The sequence below is a fragment of the Microcebus murinus genome, chromosome 10, assembly GCF_040939455.1.
Source record: "Microcebus murinus isolate Inina chromosome 10, M.murinus_Inina_mat1.0, whole genome shotgun sequence".
Classification (NCBI taxonomy): Eukaryota; Metazoa; Chordata; class Mammalia; order Primates; family Cheirogaleidae; genus Microcebus; species Microcebus murinus.
Window position 1 is genome coordinate 9,814,070 of NC_134113.1, and position 23,101 is coordinate 9,837,170.

A 23,101-nucleotide genomic window follows, 5' to 3' on the forward strand; every position below is an offset into this window, starting at 1 on the left:
CTATGTTCAAAATATGCTTTTCAATGGCAACAGTCTGTCTGAGAGTCCACAATTGAGAGAAATGAGTTGCAATTACTTTAAGTCTGTGACTTGCCATCTGCCCCTCTCTTTTCAAGTGCTGGGGGTTTGCACAGTAGGAATGAAAAAGTATCTAACCATATATCTGGCTTTTGCTATGAGACCCAGCTATAAATTAGGGCTCCTATCTATTAGAGACTGAGTCATTTATTCATTTAATACATATTTTAAAAGACAGTGAAAGATAGGCTGGGCATGGTGGCTTAATGCCTGCCATCCTAGCTACTTGGAAGGCTGAGGCGGGAGAATCACTTGAGGCCAGGAATTGGAGACCAGCCTGGGCAATAGTGATACCCGGTATCTACAAACAAACAAACAAACAAAAATACATAGTGAAAGAAGGTCTCATAAGGAGGAATCATCAGAGTTCTTAGTTGCAAACAACAGAATCCACTCCAGCTACTTTGAGCAGAAAGAAATGTATGGAAGGGTATTAGTGGTACACAGCTCCCCTGGAAGAGCCACTGTGTTAGCCTCAGAGGCTGTGCTGCCAACAATGATGCCCAGACCATACTGCCATTGTGAAGGCATGCTGCTGTGCACCAGTGTTACCGGGGACTGGAAGCTAAAAGCTCTACTCTGCTTCCTTTGAAAAACCAGCTGCCCCTGTCAAAAATCTCTCCAAAAACTGGAGTCTGCGTGCTGCCCATTTCCTCACCTTGCTCATTTCCATCTTGAAGTTTTAGGTGAGTATATCTGAAGGTGGAGCCTAGGAGAAAGGTCTGAATCCCAGCCACAAAGGAAGCTGGGAAAGCAACTTAAGTCTTTTTCCCTGGGGGATGAATCTCATATATGTGGACAAAGAAGGGCACACCCATAGCAAATAATGCCCCCAGAGGTGCCACTCCAGCTGACATCCAAAGGACAGGAGTCAGCCATTGGAAGAGTAAATGGAAGAACCTACCAGGAAGAAAGAACAGCATGTGCAAAGACCCTGAGGCAAAAAAAGAGCTTGAGTACTCAGGGAACAGAAAGAAGGGCAGTGGCACTGTACCCTAGTGAGTGAGGGGAGGAGAGGCAGGAGTCAAGACTGGGGACATAGGCAGGACTGGATGCTGCAGCATTGGGACAGTCATAGGAAGGAATATGGACATAATTTAAATGTCATAAGAATTCATTAAAATAAGGGAACAACATAATCGTACTTACTTTTTTAAAAGATGGCACTGTCTTCTGAATATGGAGAATGTATTAGAGGGACACAGAAGACCAGCTAGGAGGTTTCTGTGGTTGTCTAAGAGACAGTGGCAGCAGGTGGCAAGAAGCAGACAGACCCAAAGTGTGTTGAGGAGAGAGATCTTACAACACTTGTTAATAGATTGACTTTAGGAGTGGGGAGAAGTGGAGAAGAAAGGACAGAGCTTAAGGATGTTCCCCAGGGGTGTGGCTTAGGCAGCTGGAGGCTGCCATTTACTGAGATGGAAAGTGTAGAGTCTGGAGTATAGGAAAGCTATCAAGAGTTCAATTTTGAACTTGTTAACTTTAAGATGCCTGTGAGAAATGCAGATGGAGATGTCAAGTTGGTGAAAATACAAGACTGGACTTTGGAGGAGTGGTCTGTGTTAGAGTTCAGTTTCTACCTAATCGAAAATATGGGAACTGGGAGTGAATGACCAACACACAGAGCCACAGGCAAAGGCAAAAAACACCAGGCATGCCCCCAGAAGACCCAAATTCCCATCTAGGTAATGCCAACCATTCACTTTAAGCAAATCTGAGCCTCCGTGTTCTTATCTGCAAAATGGGCATCACAAATGGTATTAAGTCTTATAGATTCAATCTAGGGGTGAGTGATATTGCATAGACTGTGGTCTAGTCCTGTCCTGTCAGAATGTCTACTGATTTTAACCGGAATTTCCCCAACTTCCAGAGTGTGAGTACAGTCATGGTCATTAACCGTAATGGCCCAAGTTCCTCTACTTCATGCCCATACCTGCTAATCCCAGATCTGCACAGCCCACTCCCCTCCCAGAGATTTCTGGTTATCCCCAGACTGTATCACACAGTGGCTCAAAAACAGGCTCTCCCTGCTACTCTGCTCCCATCATACCTGAGCCCTCTGTGTGCCAAACCTGAGCAGCAAGGTGACCAGGTAGAGTAGAACAACCCTGTCTCCTCTGTGATATGGTGGGGCAGGGGGTCCCAGAGCAATCTTCCTTTAAACCCAACCCCAGTGATAGTCACCTTGCCTCACACACTCATGGAGAGGTGGCTGGTTGCAACATGAGGAAGGCAGGGTCGTTATAGAGAGTCCACCCTGTACAGGTTTTCTTTGTTCTGTATATCCTCTCGAGTCCTTACAGCAGCCCTGCAAGGGGGATAATTATTACTTATTGTCTTTATTGGACAAAGGAGGAAATGGACTCAGAGAGGTGAGCGACTTGCCCCAGGCCACACAGCCCACTGCAGCTGGTATCCGGGCTGCCAGTCTGGCTTCTGCCCCGGCATGCTGCCTCTCCCACAAATAGGAGGGTCTAATAGCAAAGGCACGCTGGTCCCCTTGCATTGTTCTCTGCTCCACTGCAGATCTCACAGACGCCCATTAAGAATGAGCACTGATGCTTCATTGAGTCCTGGGAGTGTTTTCCCAGTAACCACTTCAACACTATAAAAATCAGTTGCTGTTGGACAACCAGATGCATGATGTATGAGAATTCCTTTCAGCTTTCTCCTGCCCATTCAAATATCACATTTATATAAAAGCAAAGAGGTTGTTGAGGCTGGTGGACTGCTTGTCTGCCACTTGGTGGGCCATCTGTTTAACATTGTCAGACTCCTACTCATCCCTAAAGACAGAATGAAAGTGTCTTCTTTCCTTGGAAGCCTTCCAGCTCTCCCTCAGACAGTCAAGCATTCCCCACTCTGACTTCCCATAATAGTTTCTTTATACTGCTTGTGGCCAGCTATGAGTTGTTCCCCAATATCTGTTGTCCCCTTCATCTATGAAAAGAGAACCTGTGATTTTTGGCTGGGCAGGTACATGGCCAGAATAAAGACTATCTCCTAGCCTCCCTCCGTCTATATGCAGCTATGTGATTAGGATTCAGTTAATGAGATATAAGTGGATGTGCCATGTGGCAGTTCTGGAAACCTTTCTTAAAAAGCAGCCGTGTGAACCCTTCCTCTCTTTGTCCTTTCCTCCCTCCTGCTGCCTGGAATGTGAGTGTGATGGCTAGAGCTCCAGCTGCCATCTTGAACCTTAAGAACAAGGGTCCTATCTTAGGGAAGGTTGAGCTTTGAGCTGGAAACAGTCAGAGCCCTTGAAGACATAACACCGCAGCAGGAACATCGTGTGAGCCCAGACTGCCTATCTTCAGACTTTATGTGAGAGAGAATGGCTACCTAGTTTGAGCACTGTTATTTAGAGTCTCCGTAACTCACATCCAAATGTGATTCTAACTTATATTACCCCTCTCACAAATATGTGACACTTTCCACCCCTCAGTGTAACTATCTGTGTATTATGTCCCCTGCTAGACTGGGAGTTCCTCAAGACAGAGACTAGGTTTTATTATTTGCCCAGTGCCAGACACATGAGTCGTTGCCCAATGAATGTTTACTAAAGGAGGTGTGATGAGTGATCGCATAAACAATGACAGCAGTGTTTTCAGAGCACTTACCGTGAGCCACTCATGCACTCTGCATGCATGAGCTGACTTAATCCCGCAAGGAAACTGAGGCAGTAGAGAAATCACCAGCCATTGAATGAGGGTTGGGATTGGAACCCCAGTTGGCCTCAGTTCCCAGTCCATGTGCTTCCACGAAAGCCTCTGCTGGCATTGGCCAGCAGCACCTGGAGGATCTGCCCTTGCCGAGAACAATGAGAAAGAGCTAAGAAATTGCATGTATTACTTTTTTGTATTTCTCTCACTACCAGTTTTGCTAACTTTGTTCTCCCCTCTCTCTCTGTTGTTTTTTTGTTTGTTTGTTTTTGTTTTGTTTTTTGTCCCCTGGAGTCTTCTAATGTATATTTATACCATGAAAAATGCTCTTCGGCCAAGCAGAATGCAGAAGTAAACACACGACCACAGAATACCGTAAAAGGTACATTAACTACCAAAAAGGGAAATATAGGCTTTTGGTTTAGTTATTATCTCCAAAACCCTGCTCTCTTGGGCTCGTTTGAACATAATTTGCCACCTGCTTTACACTTGGGGTTCTAGCCTGGGCCTCAGCACCAAGTAATATTTTAGAAAAGGATGGATAATAATTGTCTGTTCAGCTCAATGAGCACGATTAAGTTCCACTTTTGTGATGATTAGTTAAGCACAGTGCTGTTGTCTGTGAGGAAGAGAGGTTGTTGACACTGGAAGAAAACAGATTTAAGATGTGATTACCGCTTCTCTCCCTCACCAGAAACCAGCATTTATTGAGGTAGGAACTGATTTGTCTCCACGTTTTAATTTATAAAGGTGATGAGTGAAAACATGGAAAGGTCAATGCCATTGAAAGAAAAGTTCAATGTTACTTACAGTTCATCGAGAAACCGGAGCACAGCACACCACGCAGGCCTTCCCCTTGAGAATTTGTCAGACTTTCATGGTTCTTTGTGAAGTAATTTTGGACTGTATTTTGGGCATTTTAATATTATGAGACTCTGAGTTTTGTTTAAATGAAGAGAGAAGGTTGTGTTGCTTTGTTTTGTTTTAACAAGCAACTCACCCAATTAGGTTCAGACCACAAGTTCTAACCTTTTTCTTGTAGGTTGTTGTCTCGCTGTCCGTTCAGATTTCAAAACTTTTGGAGCGCTATTTTGATCTGTCCTACATATGTGACACCTGGGGACCACACTGGCGACCAGAGCAATGATCTACCTGATAGTTCCGTACTTAAACCCATAGCATGCTGTTTAGGATCAGATACACTTACATATGCGCAGCTCCAGGGTGAGCACAGGCATTCACACACAATTTTATGGGATTCCTTTTTTGATCTCCTCTGCATTCTTCCCCACACTCTGGCTCCAAAGATCCTCTTTTCTGGTCTTCTGGCTAGAAAGCTGGGACTTTAGTGTCTCCACTCTGCTGCATACTTCCTGTGATTGGGTCTGGCCAACTGGGAGGAGGACAGAGAAAGAAAAAAGCAACAAGGATTCTCTTCACACTCTTTGGACCACAGTCCTCTGGTCCAAGACAGGATTCCACTCTCTCAGAAGTGCAGATGCCTGTCCAGCTGCCACTTCTGCTGCTGCCACCATCGTCACAGGGTTGTAGCTTCAGGAAGGGGGCCTGCCTAGGGGAATGGGTGGGAGAGAAAAACAAAACAGATCCCCCTACTTTTACTGTACCATCAGGATCTCCCTTCCCACTCCTTGGACCACAACAGAGGGCTTCTGTTGGATCTCTTTCTGTCTTTGCCTGGTACTTGGTTCTGGGACTTATGTTGCCTTTGAGCTAGTACACATAGGAGGAAAAATAAATCCAGAAAGCATATCATCCTGTGGCTCCTATTTTGAGTTCTAGTTTCCTTCTCCAGTTCCTCTGCTACCATGTCCTTTTCAGAGTCCTCAGGTAGCTTCCCCTGCATTCTGTCTGGGGTTTTTAGTTACATTTGCTGGGAAACGGAAGAATGTCCTTACTCCATCTTAACCGGTACTAGAACCCTGATTGAGTTTTTTGTTGTTGTTGTTCTATTTTTCTTACTCCATTTTATTGTTTTGGGGGAAGTTATACATTGTGTTTATATTCTTTGTTGCAGTGGTTCTCAATGAGGGTCAGTTTCCTCCCCAAGGGACATTTAGCAATGTCTGCAGACATTTTTGGTTGTCATAACTTGGGTAGAGGTTGCTATTGGCATGTAATAGGTAGAGATCAGGGATGCTGCTAAGTATCTCACAATGCACGGGACATTCCCCTACAGCAAAAAGCCATGTGACCTGAAATGTCAACAGTGCCGAGGTTGAGAAACCCTGCTTTGTTGTATGCCTTTGAAATTCTATCATGCATATTTAACTGCATCTAAAGTTAAATAATATCTTAACCTACTCCCTTTCCTGAACAAAACAAGGACCTTAGAACAGTTTAAATCCAATCCCTTTTCTCCAGACTTAAATGCTATTCTCTCTACTGTTTTTAGTTATGTCCTATTTTAAAATCTCACAAATTAGATATAATAATTATTAGATATAATATTTATATTATTGTAGGGGTTTATTTTGGTCATAAATTATTTTATTTGCCTACTTCTTGAAACTCAGACCATCTTTTTGGGATCATTTTTCATCTTCCTAGTGGGGGAGGGAAATACATACATACACACACATATATACACAAATATATAAACATATAATCTTTCACAGTTTGTTCATCGCAGGTTTCTTGGTAAGTTCCCTTAGTTTTTGTTTTTCTATAAGAGTCTTTATTTCATCACTTCTCAGCCTTTTGGCTAAAATCAAGTGTAGTATCTATTCTTATCAATTTAAATGTCTTTATTTTATCTTTGTTTTTTTTTTTTTTTTTTCTTTTTACAAATCTCAATTAGTGGGAATTATCTTTGTTTTTGAAGGATAGTTTTGCTGGGTACACAAGTCTAGCTTAACAGTTATTTTCTCAATGCTTTGGTGATTTTATCCCACTGTTTTCCAACTTCCCCTGTTACTGTTGGGAAATTAGTTGTCATTCTAACTTTTATCCATTTGTAGATAATCTGTTATTTCTCTCTGCCTGTCTTTTCTTTTTTTTTCTCCTAGAGATCAGGTCTTGCTCTGTTGCCCAGGCTAGAGTGCAGTGGTGCAATCATAGCTCCTTCCAGCCTCAAACTCCTAGGCTCAAGCAGTTGTCCCACCTCAGCCTCCCAGGTAGCTGGGACTGCAGGCTCTGTTCATCTTTAAGATGTTCTCTGTGAATCTTCTCCTCCAGAAAAACCATAGTTTTGTGCAAGAGTGGTATCATCATTTTTGTCTCTTAATCACAAAACCCATCCTGGTGCTGCTTTTTAAAAGATTTTACAACTTTCCTTCCTTATTCTGTGACCATCCTGTATCCTGTAGAGAATTCTATCATGTCACTTGTACATAATAAGTGCTATACTTATTATATACATGTCTTTTTTTCTTACTAAACTATGAGTTCCTCAAAGATAGCCTATTTCTAGCATCTAGCATGGACCTAGTACATAATAGATGCAGTAAATATTTGTGGGATGGACAAATGTGTGGCCTGCAGGTATATATCTGGCTAAAATGCAAACAGAATTGTATGAATTTACCTGAGCTACTTCCTCTAGCATCTCCCAGAGATCTGAACGCATGCAGGTGTTTTCACTTTAACAGGAAGCTGCGCTCTACCAGGTTCTTTCTCATCACAGCTGGCAAGCTTCAGTAATTTTTTCTTTTGCTAATATATTGGCAGAGCATTATGGTCAGGTCCTAGTCTTGAGGAAAGCTACACAACAAGTCAAGAGGATATCAGAAGCAAGAGAATATGAGAATATGCTTCCTAGAAAGGTGAGTACATGATTGGAAATTTAATAGTAGAGGTGATTTAAAAGGGGACAGGAAATGTGGCTAGAAAGTCTAGCTCTGTGAAGGTGTCAGAGTGAGAATTGGGGGTATTTCAGATTATACACTCCAGAGAGTAGTTCCTGGGTGAGTAGACACGAGTTGAGAGAGCACTTTGTCTGGATTTCTCAGGGATTTAGATCACCTGCTTGAGGCCAGGTGTGGTGGCTCATGCCTATAATCCTAGCACTCTGGGAGGCTGAGGCAGGAGGATCGCTCAAGGTCAGGAGTTGGGGACCAGCCTGAGCAAGAGTGAGACCCTGCCTCTACTAAAAATAGAAGGAAATTAGTGGAACAACTAAAAATATATAGAAAAAATTAACCAGGCATGGTGGCGCATGCCTGTAGTCCCTGTTACTCAGGAGGCTGAGGCAGGAGAATTGCTTGAGCTCAGGAGTTTGAGGTTGCTGTGAGCTAAGCTGCCACCACGGCACTCTAGCCCAGGCAACAGAGTGAAACTCTATCTCAAAAAAAAAAAAAAAAAAATATATATATATATACATATATATACATATATCACCTGCTTGAAACTCAGGAGCCTGTGTGTAATGGAAAGTAAGCACTAGCCTCAGTTTCCCACTCTACAAAACGGGACAGTAATTCCTAGATCATGATGTTGTTATACGATTTACCTGAGGCAGTGATGGTAACTAACATTTAATGATCACTTACTCCATGTCGGGCACTATACTAAACCTTATACAAGCAGTATATTTTATTTTACATCACAGTCGGAGACTTGCATGCAGATCTGTCTGGCTCTGAGCCTGAGTTCTTCATCACTGAGCTCCGCTCCCGCACAGCACCCAGCACTGGAGAGGCTCTAAATTCATGTTCTCTCCCCTTCTCCTCGCCAACCCCAACTCCTTCCCACAAACCCCAGTGGATGGTAGTTTAGCTCAATGGAACCCTCAGTCTCATTTAGTGGGAAAAGGCCCTGAGGACTCTGAGCAGGGTGAGAGGTTTCGGGCTAGCAAGGGAGTCAGGCCATAGAATTGGGCCAAGTATAGTGAGGACTGTAGACTTCTTAAACCTTCTATATTTCTTTGTATGTATCAGCACTGCCTATTTCCCCATAGCATTTGGCAATGGAGCTTCTGAGAAGTAACTGGGCATGGTGGAAAAGACAGGCAGACATGGGTTCAAATCTTGGTGCTGCCTCTCACCACCTGTGCAAGTTTTTAACCATTTTGACTTTCTTTTATAAAATGGGGAAAACAAAGCCCAGCAGACTTATGGTCCTTAATGGTGATGGAGTTGGTAGGTTTGCTCTCAAGGTAGGACGAAAGGAGATGAGTAGTCAGTCCTATTCTGTGGTCTGTCTTGGTGAGGATCGCATTAGAGTGGGTGGTAGCAGATTTTAACAAGAACCAAAAGCAACTGAGAGCTGAGTGCCCGGCAGGGAAAGGTGGAAGGGAAGTGCCAAGACATGCTCAGCTGTTAGTGACTCCTCCCTTGGCCACAGGTCTATTGTGCTTGTTGTCCTGTTAGCCTGGAACACCTCCTGACAGATCTCCCCAGGCTCCCTCCCCTCACATCATCCTCCCTGATCACCCAGGGAACAGGGGACACAGTCCTGTCATCCCTACCACTCTCCATCCCCTCACCAGCCACCTGATGCTTACTAATCTCCATAACATCATGTCATTCTTTCATTTGTTGATTTGTTTATTGTTTTTATCTCAACTGTAATACAAGCTCCATGAGGGCTAGAATTTGTCTTGCTCTCTGTAGAATCTCCAGCACCTAAAATAGTACAAATACATAGTAGTTACTCAATAAATATTTGCTGAATGAATTAACATTTTGGTAACATCCAGTCCTTCATCCATCATTTTTTAACTGATTTATTTCATATAAGATATACATACTACTATCTAATTTTGCATCTCAATTTTTAAAAAGTTACTATTATACCTGAAACTTTTATTTAGGTTATCAACTCTTCTTAACTATTTTAATATTGTGATTATAACCACTCCTTTGGGTCAAGATATCAATATCTTCTCCTTGAACATTTAGGTTATTCTAATCTTTTGCTATGTATAGTAAATATCTCTGCAGTAGACATCTTCATACCTAAACCTCTTTCTTTCTTTCTTTCTTTCTTTCTTTCTTTCTTTCTTTCTTTCTTTCTTTCTTTCTTTCTTTCTTTCTTTCTTTCTCTCTCTCTCTCTCTCTCTCTCTCTCTCTCTCTCTCTCTCTCTCTCTCTCTCTTTCTTTCTTTCTTTCTTTCTGAAACAGGAGAGGAAGAGGTGGGGGTAGGGGAAGGCCCTTTTTTTCTTTATTTTCAGTAATTTCCTTAGGATACATCCTAAAACTGGAATTACAGGATCAAAGGACACGAGTGCCTTTCTGTTTCTTAATACATGCTGTAAAAATGACAGCGTCCTTTATTTTTCCCCTCTTTTTTTCATCCTCAGTCTTGCCCTGCTTGCAAGAGCCCTGAAATGGCTTTAAACTTCTTCAACGTTTATGGGAAGAGCCCTCTGATCGTGTACTTTCTCCATAACTACTCCAATCTACGGCAGCACGGCAAGGACATGTTGATAGTCAGGAGGGAAAGGACCAAAAGCGTCCCATATCCTTGTCACTGCAGACAGGGCACACTGTGCCTGCACATCGTGGGTGTTGTCAGGGGTGGCCATTGATAAGAGCTCCAGGGTCAGAATCTCATTTTAGTTCCAAATCTAGAGCCAGCCTCATGAACTGGCTTTGAGACGCTGGGAATGTTGACTTTCCTTGTGTGCAAAATCTCCTTTCTTCCATCTATCAGAATGCATGGGCTAACCAGGGACTCTAGCATACTGTAAAACTAAATAATGCTTCCCATATGCTCATTGACCCCAGAGTGTGTACAGACCAGGAATTTTGGTGTCCTTGTGTATGTTTTATCTAACACCCTCCTCACACACACTCCTCCTCCAGACCTATCAGCAAATTCCTGGCCCTGTTGCCATTTATCCTAAAGATCTGCTTAAAAGCTCAGAGCTCAAGAAAACAGGTGTGGCATGTGTTGGTGTCCTGAGTCTTAACAGTTTACCATAGCGGTCAGAACATGGGTTCTATTTGGACTCAGAATAGTCTATTGGTCCAAGTAGACCTGAACTCAGGAACCAACTCTACCCCTAACCAGCTGAGTAATTTTAGATAAGTTTCATCTTCTCTATGGGCCTCATTTTTTAAATCTATAAAATAAGGATGAGAATGCCTGCCTCATAGGGCTGTTATGCAGATCACAGATGCAGTGGAGTAAAGGCGTAGCACAGTGGCTGGCAGATCACAGATGCAGTGGAGTAAAGGTGTAGCACAGTGGCTGGCAGATCACAAGTCTGGAGTGGCACACGTCCACACCTAGCGCCCATCAAGGGCTTTGTCAATGAACTGGTAGTACTTTGCATCTCCTGCTGTATGGAGTTTCATGTCCACAACTTATTTATATGTTTATAGGGAGAGAATAATAACAGCAACTCACATTTCATAGTGCTTTACTGTTTGTAAAGTGTGTTCACAAATATTGCCTCATTGTTCTGTAAAGACAGTTTAGTGTAGTGGAAGGAACCAGGTTTGGGAATACACAGCCCAAATTTGAGTCCAAGTTTAGCAACCACTGGCCTTGAGATCTCATGTGCCTGTACAGCTTACCCGTGAAGCTTAATGTCTTTATCTACTCACTCCTAAAATAAGGATAGTTATACCAAACTACTAATAGTGTTGTGGAAAGGATTAAATGGTATACAGCTGGTACTAAGTAAATATCATTATTATTATTAACATCATCTAAAAGTAGATATTATTGTCCCTATTTTATGGGTAAAGAAATGGAGACATAGAGGATGACTTATAGCTTGTCTGAGGTCCCACCGCTGTGACAGATGTAACTGAGATTCCAACCAGTCAAGCAGGGGTGGAGGGAGGGTGGTGCAGAGAGAGGCTTACAGAGAGGCAGAGAGAGAGAGACATACAAACTGGAGGCAGAGAATGACGCCTTGGACCTGAAAGAAAAGGAAAGTTGGAGCTTCTTTCTATTCACTGCTGTGCTAACAGAGTGAGAATTTCAGACGACAGCCTAAAAAAGTACTTCCTAGACTTCCCTTCCCTCTGTAGGGGCAGAGAAGGGCTTTGTTACAAGGCAGGGAACTGCCTAGCCACAGACAGGGTAGCCTCTTCCTTCCAAAGCAGGTCATGGTCAGCGAGCAGGAGGGTCACCATCTACTCTGATTTCAGTTTTCTTGTCCCAAAATGGGGCATTTCCTCCCTTTGCATCCCACCTCCCTCCTCCCTACACACTGGGCTCATGCCGCTAATAATGCAGAGTCAACAGTATGGGATTTTCCTTGACAAAGAAAGCCACTGAGTCCACCCCGACTTATGCTGACGTCATCAGCATGACCCTGAGCAACATGAAGACGCGAAAGAACAACTTCAATCAGTTGTACCAGCTTCACTGTAATGAATGGAGTTACTTTAACATGTACCTACAGGGACTGCAAGACCACTTCCTCAGGTATGGAAGGGGCTTTGGGAAGCGCCACTGCTTCAGCACTTGTCTATCAGCATGTCGTCATACTGTGAATGGGGGTGCTACCCTGTAACTAGCTCACACACAATTAGCTTTCTTGTGGTCAGAATGTAAACTCAATAACACAGACCTGATCTTTTTTTAAAGAAGTTATTGTTTTTCTAACTACAAAAACATTACATGCTCAATGAAAGCAAACAAAAAACCTGGAAAATCACATACAAGCACCTAGAGGTACATATTGCCAAAGTTCTCCTATAAATCCTTCCAGGCACATGTGTCTGTATTACTAAACAAAATTCATAGGGTCATACTGCCACTTAGCAGCATATTATGAACATTTTCTTGTGCCTGCCTTCTGCCTTGTTAAATATTTTTATTTTATTTAGAATTCTTTTAGACCTTTTGGAAAAGCTGAAAGGATAGTTCAATAAACAACCATATGCCATCACTGCATTTACAAGCATTCATATTTTGCCACATTTACTTTTTTTCTTTTGAAATAGAGTCTTGCTCTGTTGCCCTAGGTAGAGTGCAATGGCATCATCGTACCTCACTGCAACCTCAAACTCCTGGGCTCAAAGTGATCCTCTTGCCTCAGCCTCCTGAGTAGCTGGGTCTGCAGGCATGCACCACCATGCCAGGCTAATTTTTCTATTTTTAATAGAGATGGGGTCTCACTCTTGCTCAGGCTGGTCTTAAACTCCTGAGCTCAAGCAATCCTCCCGCCTTTGGCCTCCCAGAGTGCTAGGATTACAGGCATGAGCCACTGTACCTGGCCCAAATTTACTTTTTATCTCTAATATATAATCCAAATTCAAGTTTCCTCTTTTTTTAAGGATGGGGTCTTGCTGTGTTGCCCAGCCACTGCTAGCTGTGGCCTTAACAAGGCAGAAATAATTTAGAGTTAATATTAAATTCATATAGAATGTTCAAGATTAAGTATACAGCTTCTAGATTTCAGAAATATATAAGTATATCCTTGTTTAATAAAGACATCTTCAGCTGGGCATGGTGGCTCATGCCATCCTAGCACTTTGGTTAGGCCAGGGCAGGAGGATTGCTTGAGCTCAGGAGTTCCAGACCAGTCTGAGCAAGATCGAGACCACATCTCTACTAAAAATAGAAAAATTGGCTGGATACAGTAGCGCATGCCTGTAATTCCAGTTACTCAGGAGGCTAAGGCAGGAGGATCACCTGAGCCCAAGGAGTTTGAGATTGCAGTGAGCTATGATGACACCACTGCACTCTAGCTGGCACAACAGAACAAGACTCTGTCTTAAAATAAAATAAAATAACTCTACAAAAAGTGTAAAACATTTTTTTAAATAACAATTACAAATATAGTATACTAAATAAAGCAGTAACATTTATTAAGATTGTCAAGTATTATGTACTGTACAAAATTGTATGTGCTATACTTTTATGTAACTAGCAGTGCAGTAGGTTTGTTTACACCAACATCGCCACAAACATGTGAGTAATGCATTGTGCTATATGACATCACGATGGCTGAATTTTCAGCTCCATTGTAATCTGATGGGACAAACCATCTTTTATGTGATCTAGCATTGACCAAAATGTCGTTGTGTGGTGTATGACTGTATTTATAAGATGATCAAGGAACTTTGAACACTCACTTGAGTATTAGATGATATTAAAGAATTCCTTTCATTGGATTTTTTTAGTTATTATAATGGTTTTGTAATAAGTCATGTCTTAAGTCATGTTTTAAGTCATGTTTTAAGTCATGTCTTAAAGAGATATATAATTATTTATGGATGAAATGACATGTATCTAGGATTTTCTTTAAAATAATCCATTTATTTTAAATGGGTAGGGGGCAAAGGGGGAAATACATGAATCAAGATTGACCTTAGGTTGATAATTATTGAAGCTAAATAATGGGTAAATTATTATCATTAATAATTATACTATTTTCTTTTATGTATGTTTAAAATTTTAAATAATGGGAAGTTGATTTTTTAAAAGCTGGGGGCCATAACAAGAACAAAAGATGATGACTGTCTATGTGGAATATTACTTGTAGATGGGCTAAGACTCTTTGAGGATGTCAGTTACCATTGTTTCCCTAAGAGAGCATAGTACTTAGGAGCATTGGCTTTGAAGTTGTACAGATTTAAGCTCAGTTACAGCTGTCTGGATTTCTGGGTGAATTAGATCCATTATTCAGCCTGTGTGAGGCTTGGAGACCTAATATGTAAAACAGGGGCAGTATTAACACCTGCCTTGCAGAGTGGTTATATGGATTAAAGGAAATATCTAGCTCAGTGCCTGGCTCAAAGGAAGTGCTCAGTAAATGTCCGCTGGTAGAAATAATACATTGGACCACACAGCATGAAAAGTGCAGGGGCCACAGCATCAGAAGCACTTGTAGTCGAAAAGTTCGTGGCGGGGAGGCCCGGAACAACCTCCACCTATTAGAGACACAGTCCAACAGCTGTTTTGCAGGCGCCCTTGCTCTAGGTACAGCCTAGCGTGCAGGTGCCGATCAGCTGCACGGAGAAGCAACAGGGCCAATTGCTGCAGAAGAACTTAGTTTTCTTGTGAATCTGGACCCTTGATCCTCAGCATGTCTGGGACAGAATACCTAGAATTCAAAATGCTCTTTGCAGAACTCCATGAAATGTTTCAACACACGATTCTGTCAGACAAGCTAAAGACTCTTATGCTAGTGGAAAATATGAGTCTAAGATGTGGATAGGCTTTAACATCTCAAGAAATGACTACATAGAAAATACTACCAAAGATTTACATCCAAGTTTTTCTGTTAGAAAATGTGATCATAACACGGACAAATGCAATTTGCTGCTTTTTTTGTCTTCCCATTGCAAGCAGAAACAGTCTCCAAAGGATTAAGAAAACATTGTTTTAGAAGATCTTAAAAGTAAGAATGTTTCATCAACGTATTTTTTTTTTACTTAAGACCCCCATTGTTGGAATAACTACTGACTTAGGCCAAATTCATGCTAGTTTTTTAATGCCAATCTTTTTACATCTATTGTACAGTGGCAGAGAAGTACATGAGAGCATCTTAATTCACTTGAATATATATTTATTGCTGTTTTGTCTACCTTGAGTACCAATAACATGCTTCTTCACTGAGTAAATGTCTATTCACATTTCAAAGGCCAACTGATATATTACCCAATTCAGCATTCCCACTATGTACCCTAAGCTTATATGAACATGCTCCACTGAAAACTTTCTATAATAACACCAGCAGCTGATATTTATTGAGCACTTCCTGTGTACTAAGTACTATGTTAAGTGCTTTCCCTATGGTAACTCAGTCCTCACCAGAACACTAAGTTCTGTTATCACCATGTTAAGATGAGTACACTGGCATGGAGAGGTTAAATAATTTGCCCAAGGTCACACAGCAAATGGCAGAGCCTCAACTTGAATCCAGCTTGCTTTCAGAGCTCATGCAAAATTTTAGTTTTTTCTCAGATTATGGATTTCCTACCTGTCTCCCTAATTTGAGTTTATGTTCCTTGAGTTCAGGGACCACTTCTTATTTCTTTTGTATATCCAGGGGTCTGATATCAGTGACAGAGTCACTGCTGTGCCATCATGATCATCTGTCTGTTCCAGTCTTTTGCTTTCGACAGATTAATTAATGAACTTGCAAATATTTGTCTGTCTGAACATATGAAAATAGGAGTGCAAAGATCACATTGACTATTTAATCTTTTTCCATAAATGTCTTTTTGTGGTTTCCCCCCAGGGATGTGAAGAATGTCACTCAAAGAGCAACAGACATAAAAAAGGAAAACCATATGGTCGTCCCATCGTCCGGCCTCAATGAGGAATTCCCTGACAAGAAACCTAAGGGAAACCTCCAGAAAGAGAGCCAGTTTGTTTTAAGGTATGTTCAGATAAAATCCATGAAATTAGGAGAAGTGTGAACAGTGTTGAGACAGAGTCTCACTTTGTTGCCCAGGCTAAAGTGAGTGCTGTGGCGTCAGCCTAGCTCACAGCAACCTCAAACTCCTGGGCTCAAGCAATCCTGCCTCGGCCTCCCAAGTAGCTGGGACTACAAGCACGCGCCACCATGCCCAGCTAATTTTTTTCTATATATATATTAGTTGGCCAATTAATTTCTTTCTATTTATGGTAGAGACGGGGTCTCGCTCTTGCTCAGGCTGGTTTCGAACTCTTGACCTTGAGCAATCTGCCCGCCTCAGAGTGTAAGAATTCTTAAAACATGAAAAAGAGTATATAAAAGTTCACTTACTTTTATGTATTATTCACACAACTTCTCTTTTTTTGCTTGTTTTATGTGTTTGTAGAGACAGTGTCTCACTATGTTGCCCAGGCTAGTCTCGAACTCCTGGCCTCAAGTGATCCTCTTACTTTGGTTTCTCCAAGTGCTGGGATTATAAGTGTGAGCAACCTCACCCAGTCTACTATCACGTTATTTTTAGTATTATTATTGGTAGTAGTAAGAGCTATCAAGTATTTTGCACTCCCTCTGTGCCAAGCATTGGGCTATGTACTTTGTGAACAGTGAGTATCAGAGCTCTTTTGTTATAAGTGCCAGGAAGCCAGCTCTAACTAGCTTCAGTGGAAGGAGAACCCAGTGGCTTGAGTAATTAGAAAGGACACAATGAGCTGGCTGTGGGCATATCGGACTCAAGGACTTGAAAATATTTTGGAGTGCATATCGGACTTAAGGGCTTGAAAATATTTTCAAGTGCTCTCTCTCTCTCTCCCTCCTCCCACCCCACCCCCCCACTCCCCACCTTCCCTCTTATTTCTTTTTCAAGCTGCCTGTGCCCTGAGGGCCATGGACAGCCCCACACTTATATCCTTACATATCCTTACAGTGCATGACCTACAAAGTCATGCTCACTTAGCTGGAGCACATCTTCTAGTAGTTCCTGAGGAAAAGGTATGTGGGAAATTTTTTGAGTCTTAGCATGTCTAGAATGTCTTTATTCTTGATTAATGGTTTACAAATGTTTTGCTTGGAATAAAATTCTAAGTTAAAAGTCAATTTCCCATAGAATTTAAAAAAATTTTTTCCTGGCTCCTACTTTTGCAATTGAGAAGTCTAATGCCATTCTGATTCCTATGGCTTTGTGTGTCACTTTTTTTCCCTGTGGGAACTTTTAGGATATTGTCTTTTTTGTTTGTTTGATTGTTTTCTTTTTTGACAGGATCTCTCTCTCTGTAGCCTAGCTAGAGTACTGTGGCATCATCATAGCTCACAGCAAACTCAAACTCCTGAGCACAAGAGATCCTCCCACCTTAGCCTCCCATATAGCTGGGACTACAGGCATGAGCCACCATGCCGGTTTCACTCTTGCTCAGGCTGGGCTCAAACTCCTGGCCTGAAGCAATCCTCCCACCTCAGCCTCCCAGTGTACTGAGATTACAAGTGTGAGCTACCTCACCCGGCCTAGATTATTGTCCTTATTCCTAGTATCCTAAAGTTTCACAATTATGTGCCATGGGATGAGTTTCGTTCTTAATACTTTTTAGTGGGGCTCTCAGTCTGGAGAGTAGTGTCCTTCAATTCTGGAAATTTTTCTTTTATCATTTATTTCCTTTCATTTTCTTTGCTCTGTTTTTGTTTTTGTTTTGTTTTGTTTTTTTGGAACTATTATAGTCACTTGTTGGATCTCCTAGACTGACTCTCTAATTATCTTTATTCTCCTGTTGGTATCTGTATGTGTTTCTTTTTCTTTTTCCAAACAACAGAAATTTATTCCTTCACAGTTCTGGAGACTGGAAGTCTGAAATCAAGGTGTAAGCAGGACCATGCTCCCTCTGAAGGGAGAATCCTTCTTTGCCTCTCCCTAGCTTCTTGTGGTTGCCAGCAATTCTTAGCAGTCCTTGCTTATAGATCAATTCCTTGCTTATAGATCAATTTCCTTTTTAGATTGTTCATTGAGTGTATAGATATTTCTCCTCTGTTATCACTTAGCATTCTTCATGTCTGTGCCTGTGTCTCATCTTCTCTTCTTATAAAGACAACAGTTACATTTGGGTAAGGGCCTATCCTAATGCCCTCATTTAATTTGATTAAATCTGCAAAGATTCCATTTCTTAAAAAAGGTCCCATTCATGGGTACTAGGGTTTACAACTTAACACACTGACCGCCACAATAGAAAAAAAAAATTTTTTTTCCCTTGGGGCCACAGTGGCTTATTACAAAAATAGAATAAAAACTTTGAAAACAAAATGATCCTTTCTAATTTAATGGAAAATTTGTTATTTTTTATTGTTTTCTGTATGTGAGTTTATGCAACTTGAAAAATAGTTCAAATGGCTCCCAAGGTAAAGAGACATATGAGTTGCATATGCCTCACGAGGCCCTGGGCTCAAAACTAGCATGAGTTAAATACAACTCACGTGGCAGTTAATGTATTAAACATGTCTTTTGTGGGACATAATTCAACCCACACAGCTTTCTTCTAAAGTTTATACTTTGAGTGGATATATTTAGGTCTTCAATTTATTTTGTAATTATTATATATGGTAAGAGAGAGGAATCCAACTTTATTTTTGTGTGTGTATAGTTATCCGGTTGTCCCAGCACTATTTGTTGAACAGACTATTCTTTTTCCATTGAATGGACTTGGTACCTTTGTTGAAAATGAATTGGCTATATATATATATATATATATATATATATGGATTTCTTTCTGGACTCTCAATTTGATTTCATTGGTCTAGATGTCAACCCTTGTGTCAGTACCATAGTGTTTTAATTACTAGTGCTTGGTAGTAGGTTTTGAAATCAGAAAGTGTGAATTCTCCAACTTTGTTCTTCTTTTTCAAGATTATGTTCGCTATTTATGGCCTCTTCCAATTTTCTGTGAATTTCAGGGTAGGCTTTTCCATGTCTACCAAAAAAGTCATTGGAATTTTGATAGGGACTACACTGAATTATAGATCAGTTTAGGTAGTAATGCCATCTTAACAATATTGAGTCTTCCAATCCATGAACAAGAGCTGTCTTTGTGTTTAGTTAGTCTTAAAATTTCTTTCAGTAATGTTTTATACTTTTCAATATATAAATCTTTTACCTCCTTGGATAAATTTATTCATAGGTATTTTTTCTTTTGGATGCTATTATAAATGGAATTGTTTTCTTAATTTCCTTTTTAGATTGTTCATTGAGTGTATAGATATACAACTGACTTTTTTTGTTTTGATCTTGTCCCCTGCAACTTTGCTGAATTTGTTTATTATCTGTAGTAATTTTGGGTTGTTTTTTTATTTAGGATTCACTGGGATTTTCTATATATAGGATCTTATCATCTGCAAATAAAGGTAGTTCTTTGTTTCCAATTTGGATGCCTTGTTTTTCTTGCCTAATTTATCTGTGTAGAGGTTCTGATATTAGGTCATTAAATATGAAATGTCCAATTTTGAATCAAAAGTGTAGTTTATTATATCTCAAACAAGAAGCAGTACAATTAATCAAAGTTTGCGTCTAAACTATCAATACAGTTTTGCTATCTTAACGGTGGATTGTTTATGGTGGCAGCAAAGTAACCTGGAGAGCGAGTGGTGATGAAATTTTGAAAGGTGTTTCCCACAGCTTGTTAAGAATTCAGTATTTTTCCTTCCAAAGCCTGGTAGTCACGGTCTAGTGAATATTGTGGGTAACAGAGAGTTTCCAAGTCTAGCCTCTGTAGTTTGAGTGGCATTGTTTGTGCAACATGTAGTTGAGCATTGTCTTGCAGGAGGATTGGCTAGTCTCTATTGACCAGTTGTGACTGCTTTATAGAAAGCATCCTTGTCGCGCCCGCCTCGCCAGCAAGGAAGACACGGCAACCGGAGTTCTTCTGACCGTGCTTTAATGGGGTTCCCTTTAAGCTTACATGATGCGGAAGACCCAGCCCGGCAGCGTGCAAGCTGCTATATACCCCAGAAGTACAACCCCTAAGCTGCGATAGGCCGCTCAACTGTCGAGCCACCAAAGCATTAGCCCATATCAGGACCCTTTGTTTGCATTCTCGCGCCACAGGGCAACCGACAATTATGCGTGCGCTGAACTTGTTAGCTGCTCTAGGCAAAGCCGGAAACAGGCGCCAACTTGTAATGGCGTTGACACCGCGCCCCACATCTCCCCCTGTTTTATTAATTTAATGAGAGCTGAGCAACCGTTCAGCACCATCCTTCGACTGTGCGATCAAGGTTGCAGAGCCTCACTTTCACCAGCAACCACCTATCCTCGTGCAATGAGCACAACTCGGAGGTGTGCAAAGGCTGGCTGTGGGATAGGAGACATGCCTTATTTGGTGCAATGGGAGAGACCCCTCAGAGTACAAAGGCCATGTCTGCTAAAATACCTGGGGGTAGGAGCAGGTGCAACCCAAAACTAGGCTAACCTTTTAGCATGGTCAACCACACCTGTGCAGACTGTCTCAGTTCAAGCGCAGCAAATGTCTGTGCCAATACCACATGGTCCGTGGCTGCAAGACCGAAACAAAGTCATAGAGCTAGGAGCTTCAACAGGAACAGGAATGTATCTAGGCAAGTAGGTAACAATGGCAGAGGGGTGAGACATGGCATTCCAACACAATGTATAATTGCACGTATTAGAGGAACAGTTCACATGTGTACCAGAGGGTTTTTCCGTGGATACCACCCAGATAAACGGGGGCCAAACCCAGACAGGTGTAGGGGCAAAGGTCGCGTTTTTGCCCTCCCGCAATCACTCTCACAGAACCTTTAAAAGAGTCGCTAAGATTCCATGCGAAACTAGCATTCCTTGCCATACCCCCAGCCACCAATGGACAGGGGGGCCAAGTCTGTGCAGCTTCCGTTAACCCCACACAAAACACAAAGTCCCCTTAAAGGAGAAGGATCTATTTCCCTCCAGATTACTACTCTGTGTGTCCAACAGCATGTACGCAGTGCCCAAGGAAACATTAGTAGAAGAGAAGCGAGGAAAATTGGTGAGTTATGTGTCACAGGCATCAGCAGGGGAAGCACTGACAGGATCCTCCAGCGTGGCTCCGCTGCCATCCTCGCGATCATCTATGCTGTCGTCAGGAGGAGTAGCCAGCACGTCTTCATGCTGCTCCAGAGGCTGCTGCACCGTTCTGGTCAGCCGCGTGGGCACCCAGATGGGATTGTCCTGGTCCTGTGGAAAAATACAAATAGCTCCCCTGGATCTCATTAACACTGGATCCGGGCCTTTCCATAGGTTAGACAACACATCTTTCCACTTCACTAATTCTTTCTGTGGCGGAGCAGGCGTGACATGCCTGTCTGCTGCCGAACGTCCTTTGACATCTAAATTTAAAAAATTTAAAGTAAAGAGAGCAAAGGAAAGGCGTCCTTTGGGTGATAGCCCTAGCTGTAGGGCATCTCCCCCTTTTTGTTTTTGTAAGTACATTTTGAGCGTGCCGTGAGCACGTTCCACGATGCCTTGCGCTTGAGGGTTGTAGGGAAGACCGGTACGGTGCTCCACACCCAAGCGAGTGCAAAACTGCTGAAAAGATTTTGAGGTATAAGCCGGGCCATTATCTGTCTTAATAGCCCGGGGCTTGCCCCAGGCTGCCCAAGCTTCTAGGCAGTGAATGATAACGTAACTTGCCTTTTCTCCAGCCAGAGGCGTGGCATGAAGGACGCCTGAGCACGTGTCAACAGACACGTGAACATACTGAAGCTTCCCAAAGGATGGGACATGAGTTACATCCATTTGCCACATATGTAGAGGACGCAAACCCCTAGGATTTACGCCCGTATGAACAACGGTGCGATAAGGAGCACAATTTGGACATTGCAGTACAATCTCACGAGCATCTGCACGTGTGATGTTGAACTTAAGTCGTAAGGTTTCAGCTGGCACATGATAAAGTTTATGAAAGTCTATGGCGGCGGCGTGGCCATCAGACACCCAGAGGGCACGAGTGGTGCGATCTGCCATAGCATTTCCTGCAGCCATAGGTCTAGGTAACAAGGAATGAGCTCTGATATGCTGAATGGAAAATGGGTTTTTCCTATTTTGAATAGTATTTCTAATTTCTGTAAATACAGAAAAGACTGTACTCTTGGCAAGAATGTGAAAGGAGTTCTCTAACTGTTTAACTGCGTTGACCACATAAAAGGAGTCTGAGATGATGTTGATAGGTTCAGTGATGGTACTGAGAACCAGACCGACTACGGCACACTCTACTAGCTGAGGAGAAGAATAGTTAAACTGTTTGGTATACACCTTGTCCTGAATGACATAGCTCCCAATACCCGTCTTAGAGCCATCGGTATACACATCCAAGGCATTAACCAAAGGTAACAATGAAGTTACTCTTGGGAAAATAAGCTCGTTCCGCATTGCAAACTGCAACAAGGCATGTCTGGGATAATGGTTGTCAATGCTCTCTGGGAAGGTGCATCTCAATATGGCCCATGCATCAAGATTGGCACATAAGGTGTTTACCTGATTGGCAGTATATGGACAAATCAGGCTATTAGGGTGACGCCCAAAATGGGATACAGCCAAACTAATACCCTTTAAAGCTATCTCGGCCACACAGGTAGGATAATGGCCAATCACCTTTCCTGGAGAGGCTTGAGGATGCACCCATAAAAGGGGACTATCCTGCCAAAGCACTGCCGTAGCCATGCCCTGAGGCAAAACCTGCCATTGATATCTTGCATCAGGCTGCTCATGGTTTATGGAAGGAAGCGTGAATGCAAATCTGCTTTTATCTTGTGGATGCAAGGGAATAGAGAAAAAACAGTCTTTAATGTCTAAGATAATTAGACTCCAATGTTTAGGCAAAGCTGAGAGAAGGGGCAGTCCTCTTTGAACAGGCCCCATAAGCTGCATCTGGGCATTAATTGCTCTAAGGTCATGCAGCAGTCTCCATTTACCAGACCTTTTCTTAATCACAAAAATAGGAGTATTCCAAGGAGAATGAGAGGATTCAAGATGCCCAAGAGTAAGCTGCTCTTGCACTAGCTTATGGGCCGCGAGTAACTTTTCAGAGGGTAAGGGCCACTGAGGTAC

At 42.1% G+C, this 23,101-nt stretch overlaps 2 protein-coding genes across 2 annotated transcripts in view; both read left to right on the forward strand.

Annotated features, from left to right (window-relative positions):
- The window catches only part of FAM227A (family with sequence similarity 227 member A), a 71,364-nt gene that overhangs the window by 33,318 nt on the left and 14,945 nt on the right, over positions 1-23,101 (forward strand). The window contains exons 16-20 of the mRNA XM_076007833.1: positions 3,908-4,122; positions 7,428-7,522; positions 10,000-10,157; positions 11,931-12,083; positions 15,850-15,990. Of these exons, the coding sequence (XP_075863948.1) occupies positions 3,908-4,122; positions 7,428-7,522; positions 10,000-10,157; positions 11,931-12,083; positions 15,850-15,990 (762 nt within the window). The remainder of the gene's footprint in view (positions 1-3,907; positions 4,123-7,427; positions 7,523-9,999; positions 10,158-11,930; positions 12,084-15,849; positions 15,991-23,101) is intronic.
- Positions 15,869-23,101, forward strand: part of DMC1 (DNA meiotic recombinase 1) — a 58,698-nt gene continuing 51,465 nt past the window's right edge. Inside the window, exon 1 of the mRNA XM_020287776.2 lies at positions 15,869-15,990. The gene's annotated coding sequence lies outside the window, so the exon portion shown is untranslated. The remainder of the gene's footprint in view (positions 15,991-23,101) is intronic.